The sequence below is a fragment of the Molothrus aeneus genome, chromosome 3, assembly GCF_037042795.1.
Source record: "Molothrus aeneus isolate 106 chromosome 3, BPBGC_Maene_1.0, whole genome shotgun sequence".
NCBI classification, from domain to species: Eukaryota; Metazoa; Chordata; class Aves; order Passeriformes; family Icteridae; genus Molothrus; species Molothrus aeneus.
Window position 1 is genome coordinate 112,537,045 of NC_089648.1, and position 21,547 is coordinate 112,558,591.

General features: G+C 51.8%; 1 protein-coding gene across 2 annotated transcripts in view; it reads left to right on the forward strand.

Moving 5' to 3' along the window:
* The window catches only part of OTOF (otoferlin), a 113,542-nt gene that overhangs the window by 20,371 nt on the left and 71,624 nt on the right, over positions 1 to 21,547 (forward strand). Inside the window, exons 5-11 of one of the 2 annotated variants that reach the window (XM_066547667.1) lie at positions 5,455 to 5,666; positions 9,823 to 9,909; positions 13,210 to 13,245; positions 15,095 to 15,130; positions 15,704 to 15,724; positions 16,783 to 16,830; positions 21,063 to 21,092. In XM_066547667.1, the coding sequence (XP_066403764.1) occupies positions 5,455 to 5,666; positions 9,823 to 9,909; positions 13,210 to 13,245; positions 15,095 to 15,130; positions 15,704 to 15,724; positions 16,783 to 16,830; positions 21,063 to 21,092 (470 nt within the window). The remainder of the gene's footprint in view (positions 1 to 5,454; positions 5,667 to 9,822; positions 9,910 to 13,209; positions 13,246 to 15,094; positions 15,131 to 15,703; positions 15,725 to 16,782; positions 16,831 to 21,062; positions 21,093 to 21,547) is intronic. The other variant, XM_066547666.1, reaches the window with a different exon arrangement.

Below are 21,547 nucleotides of genomic sequence, written 5' to 3' on the forward strand. Positions count from 1 at the left end.
ATGAAATCCTGCTCTCCTCCCTGACAATTCCGGGAATTCCTCCCCTCCGCCCCTGTCCTTGGTGCTGGATGAGGCAGCGGCTTCCCGGGAAAAAGAGAGGGGAGGCTGATTTTTAATGGAACCCCCGGGGCTGGATTATCGGGAGCAGAAATAGCCGCGTTTCCAAGCCGGTTCCCAAACTCCGTTTCCATGGGAAACGGCTCCCGGGAGATGGGGAGGCAGCGAGGGAAGCGGCGGCTGCTCCGGAAAGGGGGAGATTTTTCCAAAAAGGGGAAGGTTTTCCCCTCGGGATGGGGGTTCGGGATGAGGGGGGTGTTCTCATCCTGATTTTCCCAGAGGGGTGCGGAAATTGCGGGATTCCAGGCGAGGAGCTGCCTCAGGGATTGTCCGTGTGATCCAAGGGTTTGGGAAAACAGAGTCAGAGTCCAGAGGAGAGCACGGGGCTGGGAGAGCAGCTGGGAATGTGCAGCTGGATCAGGGGAGGATCCAGGGAATCCTTGGAGCCTTTTCCAGAGGGAAAGGAGAGCTGGGATTGGGGCAAGGGCTGGAGGGAGCCAGGGAATGGCTTCCAGTGGGAAAGGGGGGCTTGGGATGGTGGGACCTTGGGAAGGGATTCCTGGCTGGGCTGGGATTCCCAGAGAATCCGTGGCAGCGTCCAAGGGTGGATTTGGAGCACCCTGGGATCATGGGAAGTGTCCCTGGGATGGGATTGAAGGTCCATGGATCCCATCCCAAACCATTCCGGGATTCTGGGATCAAGGACACTCAGGATCCACAGGATCCATCCTGAGGGATTTTTATGGAGTCCGGGGATGGAAAAGGGAAGGGAGACCCTTCCTGGAGTCCTGAGATTCCCAGTGAAGCCCCTTGTTCCTGTAATTCCTCCCAGAGAGGAGTCGGGATGGGGCTGGATCCAATGCCAGGCTGGGAGAGCAGCTGGGAATGTGCAGCTGGATCAGGGGAGGATCCAGGGAATCCTTGGAGCCGCTTCCCCATCCCAAAGGGGCTCCAGGAGAGCCGGGATTGGGGCAAGGGCTGGAGGGGCAGGAGCCAGGGAATGGCTTCCAGTGGGAAAGGGGAGCTTGGGATGGTGGGATCTTGGGAAGGGATTCCTGGCTGGGCTGCAATTCCCAGAGAATCCCTGGCAGTGTCCCAGGAAAGGCTGGAACACCCTGGGATGGTGGGAGGTGTTGGGGTTGGAATGGGATGGGATTCAAGATTCTTTCCTACCCATCCCGAGGCAGTTTCTGGGAACCGCCTCATTTTTCCGTGATGGAACCCAAAGAAATGGTTGGAAACAATTTTACTTTTTTTTTTCTGAGAACCATCCCTGGCAGCTCCCGCCCTCCTTCCTGCCTTTATGGCCTTGTCCAGGAGATTAAAAACTCCCGGAACACTGGAGCCAGGAGCAAAATTCCGGCTGTGTCCATTCTCCTGCAACAGAAAAGCCAGAATGGTTCAGAATTAATTTTTTTTTTTTTTTTTTCCTCAGGCAGCAGGAAAAAGACGTCCATAAAAAAAAAATCAATTTAAAATCCCCTGGGAAAGATCAACCCCTCCCAGCTCTGCAGGGATTTTTCTCCCCCATGATTTTCTTTCCCATCCCATTGTTCCCAACGGGAATTTCTCCTGATTCCAACCCACACCTCCTAATTGCCCTTCCAAGGCGCGATCCCACTCATCCCACAGATCTCTCTCTTTGTTATATCCTTAATTTTTCCTGCCTTGAAAGGGTCTTTTTTAAACTCTTAAATCCAGCTGGAAAAGGAGATTTTAACCCCAAAATGTCTGAAAATGTGAAAAAAAAAAAAAGAATATTCCAACTTTGATCCCTGTTTTTCCCTCCTCGTTTTCTGGTTTTGTTTTTTTTTTTACATTCTCCAATTGTTTTTGGGGGGGGGGGAATTAGGTGCGATTGACTCGAATTTGGATTTTGCCAAAAAAAAAAAAAAAAAGAAAAAAAGAAGATAAATCAATCAAAACCTTCGCCCAGAGCTCCATTCCCAGCTGGGACTGAGTCACCCTTCGGCTGTCACGCGCGGGATGCACGGAATCCCTCTGGAATTGTTGCTCTCTTCCCAAATCTTGGATTTTCCAGCCCTTCCAGCACCCCCTTGTTTGGAGGGGATGCTGCACCTCCTCTCAAACATAAACATGGGAAAAGGAGGGTTTCTGTAAGAAATAAATTTCCCCACTCCCTTTTTTTTTTTTTTTTTACCTCAAATCAGTTGGTTTTGAACCCAAAATAACAGATAATTTCTCCATGGAAGCAGAGTGGAGGTGGAAAAGTGCTTTTTTTCCTTGGGCTTTAATCTTGTCAGCGGCTGATGGGTTTTTAAAAGAGGCATTTTCCAGGAGAATGAACTGGGAATTGCTTTTTTGCCTTTTTTTTTTTTTTCCCTCCCCAAATTGCTTTGTCCAAATCTGAGCTTTTAGAAGGATTTTGGCCACGAGAGCAAAGGCAGCGGGACGAAATCTCATGGATTTTATTCCGTTTGGAATGCAGGCAAAGCTTTTAGGGAGAAAAAAATGAAAGATTTTAGGGAGAAAAAGGGAAATATTTTAGGGAGAAAAAATGGAAAGATTTTAGGGAGAAAAAAAGGAAATATTTTAGGGAGAAAAAAAGGGAAGATTTTAGGGAGAAAAGAGGGCAATATTTTAGGGAGAAAAAAGGAAATATTTCAGGGAGAAAAAAGGGAAATATTTTTGGGATAAAAAGGGAAATAGGGAGAAAAAAAGAGGAACAATTTTAGGGAGAAAAAAGGGAAATATCTTAGGGAGAAAAAAATGAAAGATTTTAGAGAGAAAAAAGGGAAAGATTTTAGGGAAAAAAAAAAAAGAAATATTTTAGGGAGAAAAATACTTTAAAGCTCCAAACGTGAATTTGCTGCAACCTGGAGCAAGTTGGGGATGGCCACATGGAAAAGGGAGAGGAACTTCCTCAGAGTTGGTTTGTCCAAGGAGGTTTGGATCAAAGATTGGATGTGGGATTTTGGGAAGGAATTCCTGGCGGGGCTGGAATTCCCAGAGAAGCTGTGGCTGCCCCTGGATCCTTGGGAGTGTCCAAGGCCAAGGCTGCACGTTGGGGTCGGAGCACCCTGGAAGGTGAAATTGGGAATGGGAGGGGTTTGAAGGTCCTTTCCCACCCAAAGCATTCCAGGATTCCGTGATCCATGAGAAGCTTGAGATGAAGCTTGGACACGGCCAGCGCCAGGTCCCCTTCCCACCAGACTGGGAGATCCAAACCAGAACCAATCCGAGACTGGGATGCCCAATCCTAAAAAAATTCCTGCCCAGCCTGGAGACAGGACCAGGCTGGAGTGCAGCACCACAGATCCATGGATTAGCAGCATCCCAGGGTAAAATTCCCATCAAAGTGGTGGATCAGGGAACACAGCTCCACCAGGAACCGGCTCCATCTGCTCCTGGTGCCTCCAGCAGCTCCAAGGCTCCCCAGGGGTGACAATTCCTTAAAAAACCCTGCCCAAACTGGAGACAGGACCAGGCTGCAGTGAAGCCCCACAGATCCATGGATTAGCAGTATCCCAGGGTAGAATTCCCAACAAAGTGGTGGGCCAGGGAACACAGCTCCACCAGGAACTGGCTCCACCTGCTCCTGGTGCTTCCAACTGCTCCCCAGGGCTGCCCAGGGATGCCCATTCCTAAAAAACCTTGCCCAAACTGGAGACAGGGCCAGGCTGGAGTGAAGCCCCACAAATCCATGGCTTAGCAGCATCCCAGGGTAAAATTCCCAACAAAGTGGTGGACCAGCTCCACCAGGAACCGGCTCCATCTGCTCCTGGTGCCTTCAGCTGCTCCCCAAGGCTCCCCAGGGATGCTCATTCCTAAAAAAAACCTGTCCTGCATGGACACAGGTTGTAGTGAAGCCCCACAGATCCATGGATTAGCAGCATCCCAGGGTAAAATTCCCAACAAAGTGGTGGGCCAGGGAACACAGCTCCACCAGGAACCGGCTCCACCTGCTCCTGGTGCCTTCAGCTGCTCCCAGGGTTTGCAGCTCTTCCGGGCTTTTCCTTCTCCCTGCTGCCGCTGGTCTGGGATGCACCAGGAATTCCTGGTGAACCAGGACCATGGTCAGATCCCTCCCCAGCCCAAAGCTGCTCTCCAGGTGTCCAGATGTTGGAACCCTGGCTGCTGGGAATTCCAGACTTTCTGTGCTGACACACTCTGAGCCCCAGGAGAGCACTGCATTTGCCCTGAGGCCGTGGAGAAGCTTCCAGAATTGATTGAGAGCACTGGGATTGTGGGTGTGGAGTGGGGTAGGAGTGTGTGATGTCACAGGGTGGAAAACTTGGAGTTTGGGGTTTTAGAATATGGTAATAAATATGGGGCAGGATGGAGGTTTTAGGGTGGTCCTTCTTCACCACCTTCTTCTCCTTCTTCTTTACCTTCTTCTTCTCCTTCTTTTTCTTCATCTTCTTCTGCTTCACCTTCTTCTTCACCTACTTCACCATCTTCCTCCTCCTCCTTCTTCTTCTTCTTCTTCTTCTTCTTCTTCTTCTTCTTCTTCCTCCTCTTCCTCCTCTTCCTCTTCTTCACCTTCATCTTCTTCACTTTCTTCTTTTAACCTCCTTCTTCACCTTCTTCATCATCTTCTTCTTCACCTTCTTTTTTCTTCACCTTCTTCTTCATTTTCTTCTTCACCTTATTATTCACCTTCACCTTATTCTTTTTCACCTTCTTCTTCTTCTTCTTCTTCTTCTTCTTCTTCTTCTTCTTCTTCTTCTTCTTCTTCTTCTTCTTCATTTTCTTCTTCTTCTTCTTCTTCTTCTTCTTCTTCTTCACCTTATTATTCACCTTCACCTTCTTCTTCTTCACCTTATTCTTCTTCTTCACCTTATTCTTTTTCACCTTATTCTTCTTCACCTTCTTTTAACCTTCTTCATTTTCTTCTTCTTCTTCACCTTCTTCATTTTCTTGTTCTTCACCTTCTTCACCTTCTTCACCCTCTTCTTCTTTACCTTCTTCACCTTCTTCACCTTCTTCTCCATGGGTTTGGGTGGTTTTGTGTAATTGGATTAAAAACTGCATTGCAGGCACAGGTGGTTGGTTATTGGGTAAAAAGTAAAAATAATTTAGGTGTAATTTCTTAACTGGACAGTTTATCCTTAAAAGGCCTTGCAGAGACAGAGAGACCGGGGCTCCATTTTTGGTTTGTGGGACTGAAGTGCTGCAGAACACGGGGTTTGTGAGATAAGATAGATAAGAGCTGATAAGAACATAGATAAGATAAACATCTGAGTCCCAACTAGAAATTCCAACTCACGATTTAATCCCAACCTTGGCGGAAGAAAAGAAGCAAAGAATCCACATCCAGGAACACAGAAGCTTTGGGATCAGCAAGGCTAAAACACCCAACGGCCGATGCTCTTCCCGCTTTTTGGATTTCCTGGGATGTTCCACAGGCGCTGATGGTGTCTCCTTCTCTTCCAGACCAGCATCTCCATAGAGATCCGCTACCAGGCTCTGGATGGGACGGTGGGCACCTGGAATGACAAGGAATTCCTGGAGACGCCCAGCGTGCACTCGGAGGGGGACGGGAGGTATTCCCTGGAGACCGACAGCCTCCTGTCCGGCCACCGGCACGGCTCCGATGTCCCTCCCGGGAAATCCAACCAGCAATCCGCGGAGAGGAGCTTCAGGAGGTAACGGGACACGGGGATCCTGGATGTGGGATTGTGGGGGGGATTGGGAGGGCTTGGATTGCTGGGAAAGGGCGGCGTCACCGCAGCGCTGCTCCGAGGGGCATCTCCTGCCCTTGGAGGATCCACGGAACAGCTCCAGGTGAGGGTGGGAGAGCTCCAGGTGGCCTCCAGCAGGTCCTGGTGCTCCAGGACAGAGCTGAACTTCCAGGACTGTAGCACTTGGACAGAAGGTGCAATTCCGTGAAGGTCTTGAGGGGATGAAGGGTCTGGATGGGGGTCAGGGCTCACTGGTGGATCCATGGAACAGCTCCAGTGAGGGTGGGATCCAGGTGGCCTCCAGCAGGTCCTGGTGCTCCAGGACAGAGCTGAACTTCCAGGATTGTAGCACATGGACAGGAAGCGTCATTCCATGCAGATCTCGAGGGAACAAAGGTCTGGATGGGGGTCAGGGCTCACTGGTGGATCCATGGAACAGCTCCAGGTGATGGTGGCCTCCAGCAGGTCCTGATGCTCCACCACACCTGGAGAGAGCTGAACTTCCAGGACTGTAGCACAGGGAGGGAAAATGTCATTCCATCCTGATCCCAAGGGGATGAAGGGTCTGGATGGAGGTCAGGGCTCACTGGTGAATCCATGGAACAGCTCCAGGTGAGGACGGGATCCAGGTGGCCCTGGCCGCTCCTGGTGCTCCAGGATCTGATGCTCCACACCTGAAGGCACGAGTTCCAAGACTGTAGCGCATGGAGGGAGAGACATTCCTTGACACAAAGCTGCAGGAACCAGCTGCAATCCCAGCCCAGTGGGATTGACTGGGAATGCTGCAGGTGACTCCATTGGGATGGAGGAGTCCAAGCTGGGACCAGTTCTCCACCAGCCTGTGGATACTCAGGGCACAATCCTTGGATGGTGGTGCAGTCCCCACCTCTGGGGGGTGTCCAAGGAATTCCTGGATGTGGCGCTCAGTGCTCTGGGCTGGGGACAAGGTGGGGATCGGGCACAGCTCGGGCTCGATGAGCCTGGAGGTGTTTCCCAACTTCTGGGATTCTGTAAATCCAGGATTTGCAGCCACGAGGGGATTCATGGAACACTAAGGTGGATTTTCAGGCAGCTTTCCACAGTTCTTGGAGTTGTGCTGTCCAGGGTGGCTTTGTTCATGGGTCCCCACTCTGGGAGCTCTTGAATCCATTGGAAAATGGGAGCATTTGGAATAGGGGAGACATCAAAGCCCTGAAGTTGCTGGAATTCTTCAGGAATGAGATGGAGGTGGAAGGGAGGCTCTGGAAGTGGGAGAGGGGGACAGTGAAGGCAGAGCTGGGTCCTGGTGTCACCCACGGCTCCCTCGGGAACACCACATTCCCTGTCTGCTCCTCACGGATCCACCACTTCCACGGTGATGGACAAAAGAGGACAATCCCTGCATTCCCAAATCATGGAATATCAGAACACTTCCGGCTGGAAAATCCCTCTGAGAGCGCCGACCCCAAACATTCCCCCAGCGCTGCCAAATCCCTAAATCCACACGGAGATCCCAGCCTGGAGCTCTGAATCCAAGCAGAGCCCTGTGAATCAGCTGCTCTTTCCATCCCATTTCAGCCCCCCTCAGGGTTATCCCATTTTGGACCACGTTCCATCTGGGATTAGCACTCTATTGCGGCCAAAAATAAGGAAAAAATGGGAGACAGAGGGAATATCTCTCTAATTGCTCGCATCCTGCCAAGGCAGTTCATTAACTGTGGGAACTGGGCTGAATCCAGGGAATTTTAAAGCAAATTGGAAGCTCGGCGTGGTTTTGTTTCCCGGCTCAGCGAGCCGGGACGAGGCTGAGCGGGAATGTGGTGATGGATTGAATGGGTGGATGTTGGGCAGGGAGCCAGGAACGGCACAGCTGGAAGAGGAGGGGTCTTGGTTTGAAAAGAGTGCTAAGGGAGGCAGGAGCCTCCCCTGAAATGGAAAAATGTAAAACCCCCTCCCTCTGAATTGTTGTAATTTTGAAATCAAGAGGCTCTCAGGAAAAGATACGGGAGCAGGAATGACAGTTCTTTATTAGGGAAAATTAAAAATAGAAATTTAACAGCACAAACAAATAAAAACAACACTGCCAGAGTGAGAGCAGGCCCTGTCCCCTGTGTGTCAGGGGGTGGCACAGCCCCATCCCATGGGGGCTCAGCCCTCCTGCAGTGCCAGCTGTGGCTCTGCTGGAGCAGGGATCCTGCACAAGGGGGGAGTTTTCCTCTGCAGCTCCAGGGCTGCTGGAGATGGGCCTGGGCTCCCTCTGGCCATGCAGGGCAGCAGAAGCTGCTCCTCTGGTAATGCAGGGGGCAAAGGCTGCTGTGGTGTGTGGTGATATCCCTTCCCAGGACGAGGGAAGAGATGAGAACTTTGACTCTGTGTTTCAGAAGGTTGATTTATTATTTTAGTATATATATGTTAAGGATAATATATATATATATATATTTATATATATATAAATATATTTGTATATATATATACATAAATATATATATTTATGTATATTATATATATATATTATAATATATAATATATATTTATTTTATATATATAAATATATATTTATATATTTATATATAGTTATATATTTTATACATATATAAATATATAAAATATATAAATATATATAAATATATATAAAAATATATATTTTTAATATTATATATAAAATATATATATAAGGATATATATATGTTTAGGATAAAATGTTATGTTAAAACTATGCTAAAAAAATAGAGAAAAGATTTCATCAGAAGGCCAGCAAGGAAAGGAATTAATAATAAAATCTTCTGACTGCTCAGGGTCCTGATACAGCTGGGCTGTGATTGGTCATTAATTAAAACCAAACACATGGGACCAATCACAGATACACCCGTTGCATTCCACAGCAGCAGGTAATTCAATGTTTACATTTGTTTTCCTGAGCCCTCTCAGCTTCTCAGGAGAAAAAAAAAAATCCTGGCAAAAAGGAATTTTTACATTAAAAAATACGTCTGTGACAGTGGTGCACCCAGCGTCGGATTGTACCCAGGTAGGAATGCTTGGCTCCTCCCCCTCCTGGGCGGAGCATCTCCCAGCGGGATGATGGAATTTTATCAGCCATGAACAGGAGATAATTAGTAATTAATGGCCCATTAACAGCAGAGATCTCCCGGAGGGAGGGTTGGCTGTGGGAGAGATAAAGGAAACTGCCCCATGAACAGCAGAGAACTGCCCCAGCTCTGACAGACGGAAAATGGAAACTGAACCCACACGCAAACCTCACAATCCAGGACAGGGGGCCAGGCCGGCTGGGATGGGATATCCGAGTCCTGCCTGTGCCGCTGGAATTTTGGATGGGTGCTCCATCCCTCATGGAAGGGTCCAAGGAAAGGCTGGATGAGGTTTGGAGCAACCTGGGATAGCGGGAGGTGTCCCTGCCCCTGGCAGGGGTGGGACTGGATGGGATTTAAGGTCGCTTCCCACCCAAACCAGCCTGGGATTCGAGGATTCCAGGGAATTGGAGGATTCCAGGGAATTGGAGGATGCTGCTGGGATGGCTCCAGGATGGGTTTTCCGGTTTCTCATCAGAGGAATCCTGTGGGATGCAGCTCCATGGGATTAAAGCAGGAAAATTAAGGAGCCAGGGAGAGCTCGGAGCACCTTCCCAAGCCTCAAGGAGCTCCAGGAGAGCTGGAATTTGGGAAAAAGGATGGAGGGACAGGACACAGGGAATGGCTTCCAGTGGGAAAGGGGAGTTTGGGGTGGGATCTTGGGAAGGAATTCCCAGCTGGGAGGGTGGGGAGGGGCTGGAATTCCCCGAGGAGCTGTGGCTGCCCCATTTTAGGAAGAGTTGTGGCGTTTGCCGAGCATGGGATGTGCAGAGCCGTGTCCTGGGCGGGGGCTCCAAGTTGGATTTTGGGAGCAATTCCTTCCTGGAAAAGGCTGCCCACCCCTGGCACAGGGAAGGGCTGGAGCCCCCATCCCTGGTGGGGTTCCAAATCCCTGTGGATGTGGATCCTGGGACATGGATCAGGGGTGGCCCGGGCAGTGCTGGGGATGGCAGGACTCGGAGAGCTTTTCCAACCCAAAGGGCTCAGCGATTCCGTGATTTTGGGATCCCGAATCCCGGGAAGGGCAGGGCTGACGTTTGGGGTGTTCCCACCAGGATGGAAGAGGACGAGCTGTATTTCCACAGCGAGGATGAGCTCCTGGGAGAGGGGGATTCCCTGAGCCAGGGGTCCCTGGACACCAGGTAGGGAGAGGCTCTGCAGTGCTGTGGCTGCTCCGCGCCTTTTCCCGATGGATCTCCCACGGGAACCGTCCCTGAATTCCCATTCCTGGGCTGCTGGTGGGCAGGAGAAGTGGTGGAACAGCCAGAAAAGCAGCCTTGGAACGGGATTCCAGGTGGAGATCGGGATACGGGCTGGGACATTGCTGTGCCCTTCTGTCTCCATGTCCTGTCCCCAGATCCCGGGATCAGCCATTCCCATGGGAATGAGCTCCCTGCGTGTGCATGGAAGTTTGTTTGCTGTGGCTTTTCTCGGCGTGACAAAAGAGTTTGGGAAGGAGCCAAAGAAAGGGAATTTCAGGTAAAATCCCAAGGATCGTCCCAGGAGGAGTTCAGCCACAGGAAGGATCATTTTGGGAAAAGCTCCTGGATTCCTGTGGGATCAGGGATGGCTGGAAGGACGTGGAGGGGCTCATAGTAACAGGATTTAGCACTGGCTCTGCCTTGGAGAGGGCGGAGTTGGAGCAGGTGATCCCTGTGGGCCCCTTCCAATGGAAAATATCCCACCCTAGCCCATCCCATCCCATGGATCACACCCCATCCCATCCCATCCCATCCCATCCCATCCCATCCCATCCCATCCCATCCCATCCCATCCCATCCCCATTCCATTATCCCATCCCATTATCCTATTATCCCATTATGCTATCCCATCCAATGGATCCCATCCCATCCCAATTTCCCATCCCATTATCCCATTGTCCCATTCCATTCCATTATCCCATCCCATCGCATTATCCCATCCCATGGATCCCATTCCATGGATCCCATCCCATCCCATTTTCCCATCCCATTATCCCTTTATCCCGTCATCCCATTCCACCCCATCCCACCCCCATCCTATCCTATCCTATCCTATCCTATCCTATCCTATCCTATCCTATCCTATCCTATCCTATCCTATCCTATCCCAATTTCCCATCATCCCAACCCCATCCCGTCTCCATCCCATTATCCCATTATCCCATTATCCCATTATCCCATTATCCCATCCCGCCTTTTCCCCGTCTGGCCCATGGATTCCATTGGATCTCAGGGCTGAGTCCAGGATCATCCTGGATCATCCATCCCAGCATTCCCAGCTGGAATTCTGGATCCCATGTCCTTGGATCGATGCTGGCTGGGAGGGGCAGGAATTCCCCCGGCCCTTCCTCATGGAAGCCAGGGATGAGCGAGGATGAAGTTGGGAGAGGGAGATTCCCAAAGCCGAGCCGTTTAAATGAGGTTTTTAGGGATAAAACCTCTATTTTTAGGAAAAGAGGCGTCCATACAAGCAGCGGGAAGGGGATGACGCAGGGAATACCAGAAATGCAGGGAATTCCCTGGGATGGGAAAGGTTTGTCCCCCATCCCAAACAATTCCCAGGTCTCGGCACCTCTGGGGATCGTCCATGGGGTTTTATCCCTGTTTTCACTGAGAATTCCTGGAGGATTTTGCTCCAAGGAATGCCTGGCTCGGGCTATAGCAAACATGTGCTGGGATTCACCAAGAATTAAAAAAAAAAAAAAAACAACTGGGAATAAAAGAAAATAAAAGTTCCATATTCCGGCTTTTGGGAAGGATCCAAAGGCGCTGGGATGTGGGAATCCAAGGAAGGGCTTTGGTTAAAATTCCTTTGGGAACAGAAATGTCCTGGCTCCTTTGGAAGGCCTTTCCTTCTGCATCACCTACAGATCCCAGATCTGGGAAAAACTTGGATGGGAAGAATAAAAATAGGAATTCTGGTGTTTCCAGAGTTTTCCAGAATTTTCCAATTCAGCGGGATGGGGAGGGCTCCTGTTGGGCCCTGACTTGGCCTTGCTCATCCTCATTGCCATTCCCAATCCCATTCCCACTGTCCTCCCTCCAGCCCAGGAATCCCCGTGGATTCCCTGATTTCCACACGGATGGAAGGTCTGTGGGCAGGGACGGGGAGGAAAAGGGCGGCGGGATACTCAAGGAAAAATGGGATACAGAGGACACGGAATTCCCTGTGCCTGGAATGTCACAGGAGCAGCCTCAGGGACCGTGGGCCACAGCCCTGGAGACCGGGAATTGTGGAACCATGGAATATTCTGGGCGGGGAAGGTAAAGCTCATCCCTTTCCAATCCCGACGCTTCCCACTATCCCAGGCTGCTCCAGCCTGGCCTTGGACACTCCCAGGGATCCAGGGGCAGCCACAGATTTTCTGGGAATTCCATCCCAGCTCCTCCCCACCCTCCCAGGGAAGAATTCCTTCCCACGATCCCATCTGAATCCATCCCTGTGCGGCTTAAACCCTTTCCCCCTTTTCCCGGCATTCCATCCCTCATCCAGAATCTTTTCCTGGGCACGGGGACCTGCTTTCACTTCCGTCTTTTCCAGTGACTGATCCCACGATCCCAGGCTTTCCCTTCCCTGTTCTGCCTTTCTCCCACCCCCACTCCCAGCTTGGAGCCCCTTTTCCACCTGAAAAATCCCCTGGGATTTGGGCATGGATATCCCACAGATATCCTGGAGATCCCGGACTTTGGCAGCTCTGGAAGCAAAAAAAATCCCTCTCCGGCAGATCCAGGACAGCCTTGTCCCATTCCTATGGATCAGAGCATCCACATCAAGGATTTTGGGAATTCTCCCGTGGAGCTGCCGATTCCAGGGAAAGCAGATCCAGCTTTTCCTTGGCCGCTGCTGGATCCAGGCTGATCCCTTGGGAACACAGGGAATTTTCCACCTTCATTCCTTCTTTCCCAGGGAGTGTGCAACCCTCCCGTGTCCGCAGATCCACGTGGACTCCTCTGCTTGGGAATTTTCCCAAAATTGGGGAATTTCCGTGCAATCAGAACCCCCCCCATGAAGCAATCCTGCAGCTTTCCGAGGGATGGGAAGAGCTTTCCATCCCTGGGATGATGGCCGGGCTTCCCAAGGTTTTCCAAGGGCTGGGAATTCCTTTTCCTCCTTCTGGAAATCCTGGCTCAGGGTACAGCACCCGCCCATTCCCACTTTTCCTTTGGGATTTGGGAAAATCCATCCCAAAGAAAAGGGAGGAGTGGGAAAAGGAGGTCAGGCAGGAGGGAACCGCTCGGAAAAGGAGGAATATTGGCTAAATATCCCCCCAAAATCCAGTCCGGGAGAAACCTGGATGCTGTGGGCACAACGGGAAGGGGATCCCGGGATTCCAGCCGTGCATGGAGTGGTTTGCTGTGCCGGAGTGTTCCCGAGTTTTTCCTGGTTTAGAAAAGAATGGAAGAGCCCTTTGTCCTCGCGTCACAGCTGGAATTTTCCCTCTCTCCCTGTAAATTCCCAAGCCTTGGAGACGAAGCGGAGGAAGATCAGCATTCCAGGTAAATTCCCACAGCAGATCCCCCTCCCCGCCCCCTTCCAGGGCTGATCCACCCCCAAAGTTCCGCTTTTCAAAGAAAATTCCTTAAATCCAGGATCCAGAATTTGGATTCCTTAAATCCAAATCCATCTGTTAAATGGAATTGTGGAACCATGGAATATTCTGGGATCCAGATTGGATCTGTTAAATTCCATTTTTGTCTTTCCCTGGGGATCCCAAGCTTGGAATCCGCTCATCCCACACAGAATCCAGGGATGAAGGAGCCAGGAGCGGGAGGTGGAGCCTTCCCATGTGCCAGGTCCCTGGAATGGCTTTGGATCCTTGATCCACCGGGAACTTTGACCAAACAAATCCACGAAAAAAAAAAAATCACAGGGAAGGATCCAGAATGGGGAAATAAAGAGCTAAAAAAAATTCCAACCTGGATTTAAAAAAAAAAATCCAGGATATGGGATTTGGGAGGATGTTGGAACTAGGCCAGGATCCTTCCAAAAGCTGGACTTGAGTTTCCAATGAGGAAAGCAGAAAACAACAGGAAAAATTGGATACTAGGAAGGAACTCCTCCCTGTGAGGGTGGGGAGGGGCTGGGATGGAATTCCCAGAGAAGCTGTGGCAGCCCCTGGAATCCTGGGAATGTCCAAGAGATTGGAGAACCTGGGACAGTGGGAATTGTCCCTGCCCATGGAATGGGATGAGCTTTAAAGCCCTTTCCTACCCAAACCGTTCTGAAATTTTACAATCCCACGGTTTATTCACCGGCGTAGGCTCACCCTTGGATTCCCAGGAAAAATCAGGAGGGGTGGGCACTTCCAGAGGCGGCTCAGGAATCGCCAGAACCTGTCTGAGCCCAGCTCCCGCCCCCCCTGGAAAGTGAGATCCCGGGAAGCACCACCCGATAGGGGCTGCCCTTGAAATATTCATGGCCGGGACAGGGCTGGGAGCCGAAAGGAATCTGCTCCCGGTGAATTATTGATGGAAGCTTTTCTTCCGTGTCCCCGGCGGGTCCGAGCCTTGTCCGACCGCCTGTCGCTAATTGTCCCTCTGGCACCTGCTCCAAAGCCGGGATCTGCGCCAGGCCTGGGAGGACTCGGGATGAAAATCCCCCACAGGCTCCCCGTTCCCGTTCCCATTCCCGTTCCCGTGTGGACGTGGCACCCGGGGACATGGAATGGCTGGGAACGGCTGGAGTTTGGGATAGGGGGGAATTCATCCGTGTCCAAAGGGGTAAGAAGGGTCCAAAATTCCCAAATCCATGGGAAATTCGGATCTTTGGGATGTCGCAGTGCCACCACCAGGGTGAACAGGAAGTTTGGGATCTTTTCCATCCTGGGGGAAAAAAAAGTCCCAGTCAAGGTTTTCCAATTTTTTTCCCAACCTCTCCATTTAATTTAATTAAATTACGTTAATCATTTAGCGTGCCCTTAAATTCCTTGGGGGGAAAAAAAATGCATCCTGAGGATCCTGAAAATCAGGAAAATGTTCAAACGAACGGAGCAGGTTCTGCTGTGGCTCCCAGGACAGAGCTTTCAGAACCTGGAGAATTTTCCCTGGATTCTGGGAATGTAAATTGCCCCCAGCCTGTCCTGGTGGAGGATATTCCCGGATGGAGCAGGAGCAATGGATAATGCTGGAAGTGCAGATCCGGCCTCCAGCCGGGTTTTTCCTGGGAATGGGGGGAGTGGAACACCCTGGGCTGGATGCAGAGCTGGAATTCCCTCCCTGGAGCGCCCGGAGCTTGGACACAGCCCCACCCTCCTGGGAAGGGCTGTCCCTGCTCCCTCAGGAATTCTGGGATTTGATTGGATTTGGTTTTTTTTCCCCCTCTCTTTCTCTCCGGTGCCTCACCCAGGATTAAGTTTAACGATGGATACAAGGCAGTGGCAAGGTACCAGAATGTCCTGGTGGGAGGCATCCCAGATTTTGGGGTGGGATCCGGGATTCTGGGGATTTGCTTCCATTCCAGCCCCTCCCAGGCACCCACATTCTACAAACAGGTGCTGGCCCCAGCATAAATCCAGGATTTGGGATCCGGGTCAGCCTCATCCTGTGCTCCCTCTGCAGCGTATCCCACATGGTGATACCGGGAATCACAGTGCCAGGACACAGGGAAAGGCCTCCCACTGGGAACGGGAAGCTTGGGGCGGGATCTTGGGAAGGAATTCCTGGCTGTGAGGGTGGGGAGGGGCTGGGCAGGAATTCCCAGAGCAGCTGTGGCTGCCCCTGGATCCCTGGGAGTGTCCAAGGCCAGGCTGGATGGGGCTTGGAGCCCCCTGGGATGGTGGAAGGTGTTAGGTTTGGAATGGGATGATCCTTAAGGTCTCTTCCCACCCAAACCATTCCTGGGATTTGAGGATCAGCCCCTCCCCCTGCCCTGCTCCCACTCCCATGGGCTGTGTCCAGTTGGGAATGTTCGTTAATTCCTCACCTTCCTCCTCCTCCTCCTGGCTCCTCCCAACAGCGAAGACCCAGAAGATCCCAGGTACGGGACGTGCTGTCCCTGCTTCCCTTTGGGAATGGTGTGTGCATGGATGGGAGCAGTCCCTGCATGGTGTTTGGATCCAGGGAAAGGGCCTTTGCTGGGATCACCCACCCCTGGGATTCCCTCTGTCCTTCCTAATCCCGGCAGGGACAAATCTCCTTCCAGTCAGGCACTTCTGACGGGGCTCCCAGAGTTGTGTTTGTATTCCAAGCAATCCATGGATGGATGGATCCATCCTTCCTTCCTTCCTTCCTTCCTTCCTTCCTTCCTTCCTTCCTTCCTTCCTTCCTTCCTTCCTTCCTTCCTTCCTTCCTTCCTTCCTTCCTTCCTTCCTTCCTTCCTTCCTTCCTTCCTTCCTTCCTTCCTTCCTTCCTTCCTTCCTTCCTTCCTTCCTCCCTTCCTCCCTTCCTCCCTCCCCCTATTCCATGAATCCATCAATGGCTCCATCCCTCCCTTCACCCATTCCATCCATCCATGCACAGACCTGTCCATTGGTCCATCCATCCATCCATCATCCATCCATCCATCCATCCATCCATGGATCCATCATCCATCCATCCCATCCATCATCCATCCATCATCCATCCATCCATCCATCATCCATCATCCATCCATCCATCCATCATTCATCCATCATCCATCCATCCATCCATCCATCCATCCATCCATCCATCCATCCATCCATCCATCATCCATCCATCCATCCATCATCCATCCATCCATCCATCCATCCATCCATCCATCCATCCATCATCCATCCATCCATCATCCATCCATCCATCCATCCATCCATCCATCCATCCATCCATCCATCCATCCATCCATCATCCATCCATCCATCCATCTATCCCTGATCCCATCCCTACCAGCGCTGTCCTACCCCTGTTCCCGTTCCCTGGGATCCTTAGGAATCCTGGGCGCGGGGATCTCTCCCTCCGGGACCCTCCTGGATTGTCTTTGTTGGGTTGCTCCGTGCATGTGGATGACTTTGAGGGGAGAAGGTGGATCCAAGCCCATCCCTGGATCACAACTCATGGAATTTCTCCTTTGGATTGCAGAGCCAAGGCCAAAGGGAAAGAGAAAAAACACCTGGCGTTGCCATTCAGGTATCCCAATTCCCAATTCCCTGATTCCCAGGGCACCCTCCGGCTCCAGGCTCCAGCCCCTGGCAGCAGAATCCCCTGGGAACAGCAGCAGGGCAGGACTCTGAGTCCATTTTTCCAGGGAAAGTGCTCCAAATTGAGGGATAAAATGGGAATTCTCCATCTGTGCCCAGGCTGGGACTGTCCGTGGTCACCTTTGACAGGAGAGTTGGACTGGAAGGGCTCCGGGAGAAGGAAAGGAGGGAGAGAGAGGAATTTGGCATTGGCTGCTCCACCAGGACCTTGGGAAAGGATCCTGGATCCCTCAGGAAGTGGTGATCCAAGTGCCAGGAATGTGGTGGATGCAGGAATCAGGAGAGGAAAGAGATGCAGGAAACACTGGGAGGAGGAGGAGGAGGGAAACAGAAGAAGAAGAGGGGCCATGTTCTTGCATCCCTCACCCAGGGCACAATTTCCCTCCAGGAAGGGGGAAAGGACACAGGATCTGCACTTTCCTGGGCCCTCTCCCAAGGATGGACCCCAGGGATGGGATATCCCTGCCCCTCTGCCCACCCAGGGATGGAACATTCCAGCAGCACCTCTTCCCACGCAGGGATGGATCCTCAGGAATGGGACATTCCAGACCCTCTTCCCACCCAGGGATGGATCCCATCCTGATTCCAGGGGAACATTCCAGCCCTGCTGCCCACCCAGGGATGGATCCTCAGGGCTGGAATATCCCAGCCCCTCTGCCCACCCGGGGATGGGACATTCCAGACCCTCTGTCCACCCAGGGATGGATCCTCAGGGGTGGAATATCCCAGCCCCTCTGCCCACCCGGGGATGGGACATTCCAGACCCTCTGTCCACCCCAGGGATGGATCCCAGGGATGGAACATTCCAGCCCCTCTTCCCAACCAGGGGTGCGACATTCCAGCCTCTCTGCCCACCCAGGGATGGATCCCTTCCTGACTCCAGGGAACATTCCAGACCCTCTGCCCACCCCAGGATGGATCCCAGGGATGGGACATCCCATAACCTCTGTCCACCCAGGGATGGATCCCATCCTGACTCCAGGGAACATTCCAGACCCTCCTCCCACCCAGGGATGGGACATTCCTGACTCTCTGCCCACCCAGGGATGGATCCTCAGGGATGCGATTCCAGCCCCTCTTTCCACCCCAGGATGGATCCCGTCCTGACTCCAGAGAACATTCCAGACCCTTTGCCCACCCAGGGAGGGACATTCTTGACCCTCTTCCCACCCAGGGATGGATCCCATCCTGACTCCAGGGAACATTCCAGACCCTCTTCCCACCCAAGGATGGGACATTCCTGACTCTCTGCCCACCCAGGGATGGATCCTCGTGGATAGAACATCTCAGAACCTCTTCCCACCCAGGGATGGGATATCCCAGATCCTCTGCCCACCCAAGGATTGGACATTCCCAGCTCTTCCCACCCAGGGATGGATCCCATCCTGACTGCGGGGAACATTCCAGCCCCTCTTCCCACCCGGGGATGGCTCCTCAGGGATGGAATATTCCAGCCCCTCTGCCCACCCAGGGATGGGACATTCCAGCCCCTCTTCCCACCCAGGGATGGCTCCTCAGGGATGCGATTCCAGCCCCTCTTCCCACCCCGGGATGGATCCCATCCTGACTCCAGGGAACATTCCAGCCCCTCTGCCCACCCAGGGCAGTTTGGACGGGGAAGGGAAGGAGGGAAGGATCCCGCCCAGTGAGATCAGCGGGATGTGATCCCACAGCCATCCTGCCTTGAATCCCGGCCGTTCCATCTCCAGTGGCTGCCCAGCAGAACGTGGACCAGATCCCTGAGCTCCAGGAGAAAGCCTGGAATGATTTAATTCCTCTCCTGGCAGCTTTTCCAATGCTGAGCTGGAGTTTGGTGCTCCCAGGAGGAGCTCGGCTGGCAGGGGAATCATTTTTCCCTGCTCTGCTCCCACAGCAGGAGTTGAGACAGGAAAAAAACCCCAGGAATTCTTGGATTAGAGATCAGAGCAGGCTGACCCCTGCCCGTGCTGCTCTTCCCAGTTTCCCTCCCGTGTCCCATTTTATTTTGAATTCCTTTGGAATTCTCCCAAAATCCAAAATCCAGCAACACTTCACTATTTATTTTTTTTTCCTGGATAGTTTTCCAGCAGCTCGGGCACAAGGAGCTGGAATTTCAGGCTCCGAAATCTGTCCCTTGTCCCCAGCCCGGCGGAGGAGCCGGTGCAATTAACTCCAGCCTCCTTAATTACTTCCCGAGCTGCTTAATTGCTTTCTCCTCCCTAATTGCTGCAGGACAATGAGGGCGATTAACGGGGGAGAGATAAGGAGGGGAGGGAAGCGGGGAGAGAAGCGGAGCGGGGAGGAAAACAGGGAGGAAAATAAATAGGGATGAAGGACCGGGAAGGAAAACAGGGAGGAAAATAAATAGGGAAGAAGGACTGGGGAGGGAAACAGGGAACAGGATCCGGGAGGAAAACTGTGAGGAAAACAGAAAGAAAAACAGGGAGGAAAAGAGAGGAACAGGGCCAGGGTGGAAAACAGAGAGGGAAATAGGGAGGCAGGTCCAGGGAGGAAAATAGGGAGGAAAACGGAGAGAAGCAGGATTGGAGAGGAAAACAGGGAACAGGACTGGGGAGGAAAAAGAGAAGGAAAAAAGGGAACCAGGACCTGGGGAGGAAAATAAATAGGGAGGAAAATAAATAGGGAAGAAGGACCAGGGAGGAAAACAGGGAAGCAGGATCCAGGAGGAAAACTGTGAGGAAAGTAGGGAGGAAAATAAAGAGAGAAGAAGGACTGGGGAGGAAAACAGGGAGAAAAATAGGGAGGAAAACAGGGAAGCAGGATCCAGGAGGAAAACAGGGAGGAAAGTAGGGCGGAAAACAGGGAAGAAGGACCAGGGAGAAAAATAGGAAGGAAAATAAGTAGGGATGAAGGACCGAGGAGGAAAATGGGAAGGAAAAATAGGGAGGAAAACTGGGAGGAAAACAGGGAAGCAGGACCAGGAAGGAAAGCAGAAAGGAAAACAGGGAGAAAAAGAGAGAAGAAGGAGCAGGGAGAAAAACAGAGAGGGAAATAGAGAGAAGCAGGATCAGAGAGGAAAACAGGGAATAGGATGGGAAGGAAAAGGAGGAGGAAAATGGGACAGGACTGGGGAGGAAAAAAAAGAAGGAAAACAGGGAATAGGACTGGGGAGGAAATCAGGGAGGAAAATAAATAGGGAAGAAGGACTGGGGAGGAAAATGGGGAGGAAAAGAGGGAAGCAGGGCCAGGGTGGAAAACAGAGAGGGAAATAGGGAGGCAGGTCCAGGGAGGAAAATGGAGAGAAGCAGGATTGGAGAGGAAAACAGAGAATAGGACTGGGGAGGAAAAAGAGAAGGAAAACCGGGAACAGGACCTGGGGAGGAAAACAGGGAGGAAAATAGGAAAGAAAATAAATAGGGATGAAGGAACGGGGAGGAAAATGGGGAGAAAAATAGGGAGGAAAACAGGGAAGCAGGATCCAGGAGGAAAACTGTGAGGAAAACAGAACAGAAAACAGGGAGGAAAAGAGAGAAGCAGGGCCATGGTGGAAAACAGAGAGGGAAATAGGGAGGGAGGTCCAGGGAGGAAAATGGAGAGAAGCAGGATCAAAAAGGAAAACAGGAAACAGGGCCTGAGGAGGAAAACTGGGAGGAAAACAGGGAGGAAAAAAGAGAACCAGGACCAGGGTGGAAAACAGAGAGAAAAATAGGGAGGCAGGTCCAGGGAGGAAAATAGGGATAAAGGAGAAGCCTTGTCCCCTGCCTAGCAGCTTCCCAAACCTGGGAATAAAATCCAGGAGTCCTGCATTAATGGCCCCAAACACAAATCCCGGCAATTTCCCTCACTTCCAGCTCCAGGGCTGGGAGTTGGGGTGTCCTAAGCCGTGCAGGGATGTTTTGCACCCAAGTTTTAAACTGAGTGAGAGGGAGTTTGGACGGGATATTGGGAAGGAATTTTTCCCTGTGAGGGTGGGCAGGGGCTGGGATGGAATTCCCAGAGCAGCTGGGGCTGCCCCTGGATTCCTGGAAGAATCCAAGGCCAGGCTGGACACTGGGGCTGGGAGCAGCCTGGGACAGTGGGAGGTGTCCCCGCCATGGCAGGGGTGGGATTATGGATTTTGAAGGTCCCTTCCCGCCCAAAGCGTTCCATGATTCCCTGATTCCTCAGTGCACTGAAGTTTGTTTGCCTTTTATTCCCTCGATATTCCACCCTCGGCTCCAGCAAGGGCAAGGAGAAGACCAAGGAGCAAAAGTAGGTTTGATCTCCCTGCCCCTCCTCCTCCTCCTGCTCTTCCTCTTCATTCCCACTTTTCCCAGCTGATCCAGTTGGTTTGCTCCCCCGCCTCCTCCTCCTCCTCCTCTTCATTCCCACTTTTCCCATCAGATTGCTCTCCCTGCTCCTCCTCCTCATTCCCACTTTTCCCAGCTGATCCAGTTGGTTTGCTCTCCCTCCTCTTCCTCTTCATACCCGCTTTTCCCATCAGATTGCTCTCCCTGCTCTTCCTTCTCCTTTTCATTCCCACTTTTCCCAGCTGATCCAGTTGGTTTGCTCCCCCGCCTCCTCCTCCTTCTCCTCGTCATTCCCACTTTTCCCAGCTCATCCAGTTGATTTTTCTCTCCCTACTCCTTCTCCTCCTTTTCATTCCCACTTTTCCCATCAGATTGCTCTTCCTGCTCCTCCTCCTTCTCATTCCCTCTTTTCCAGCT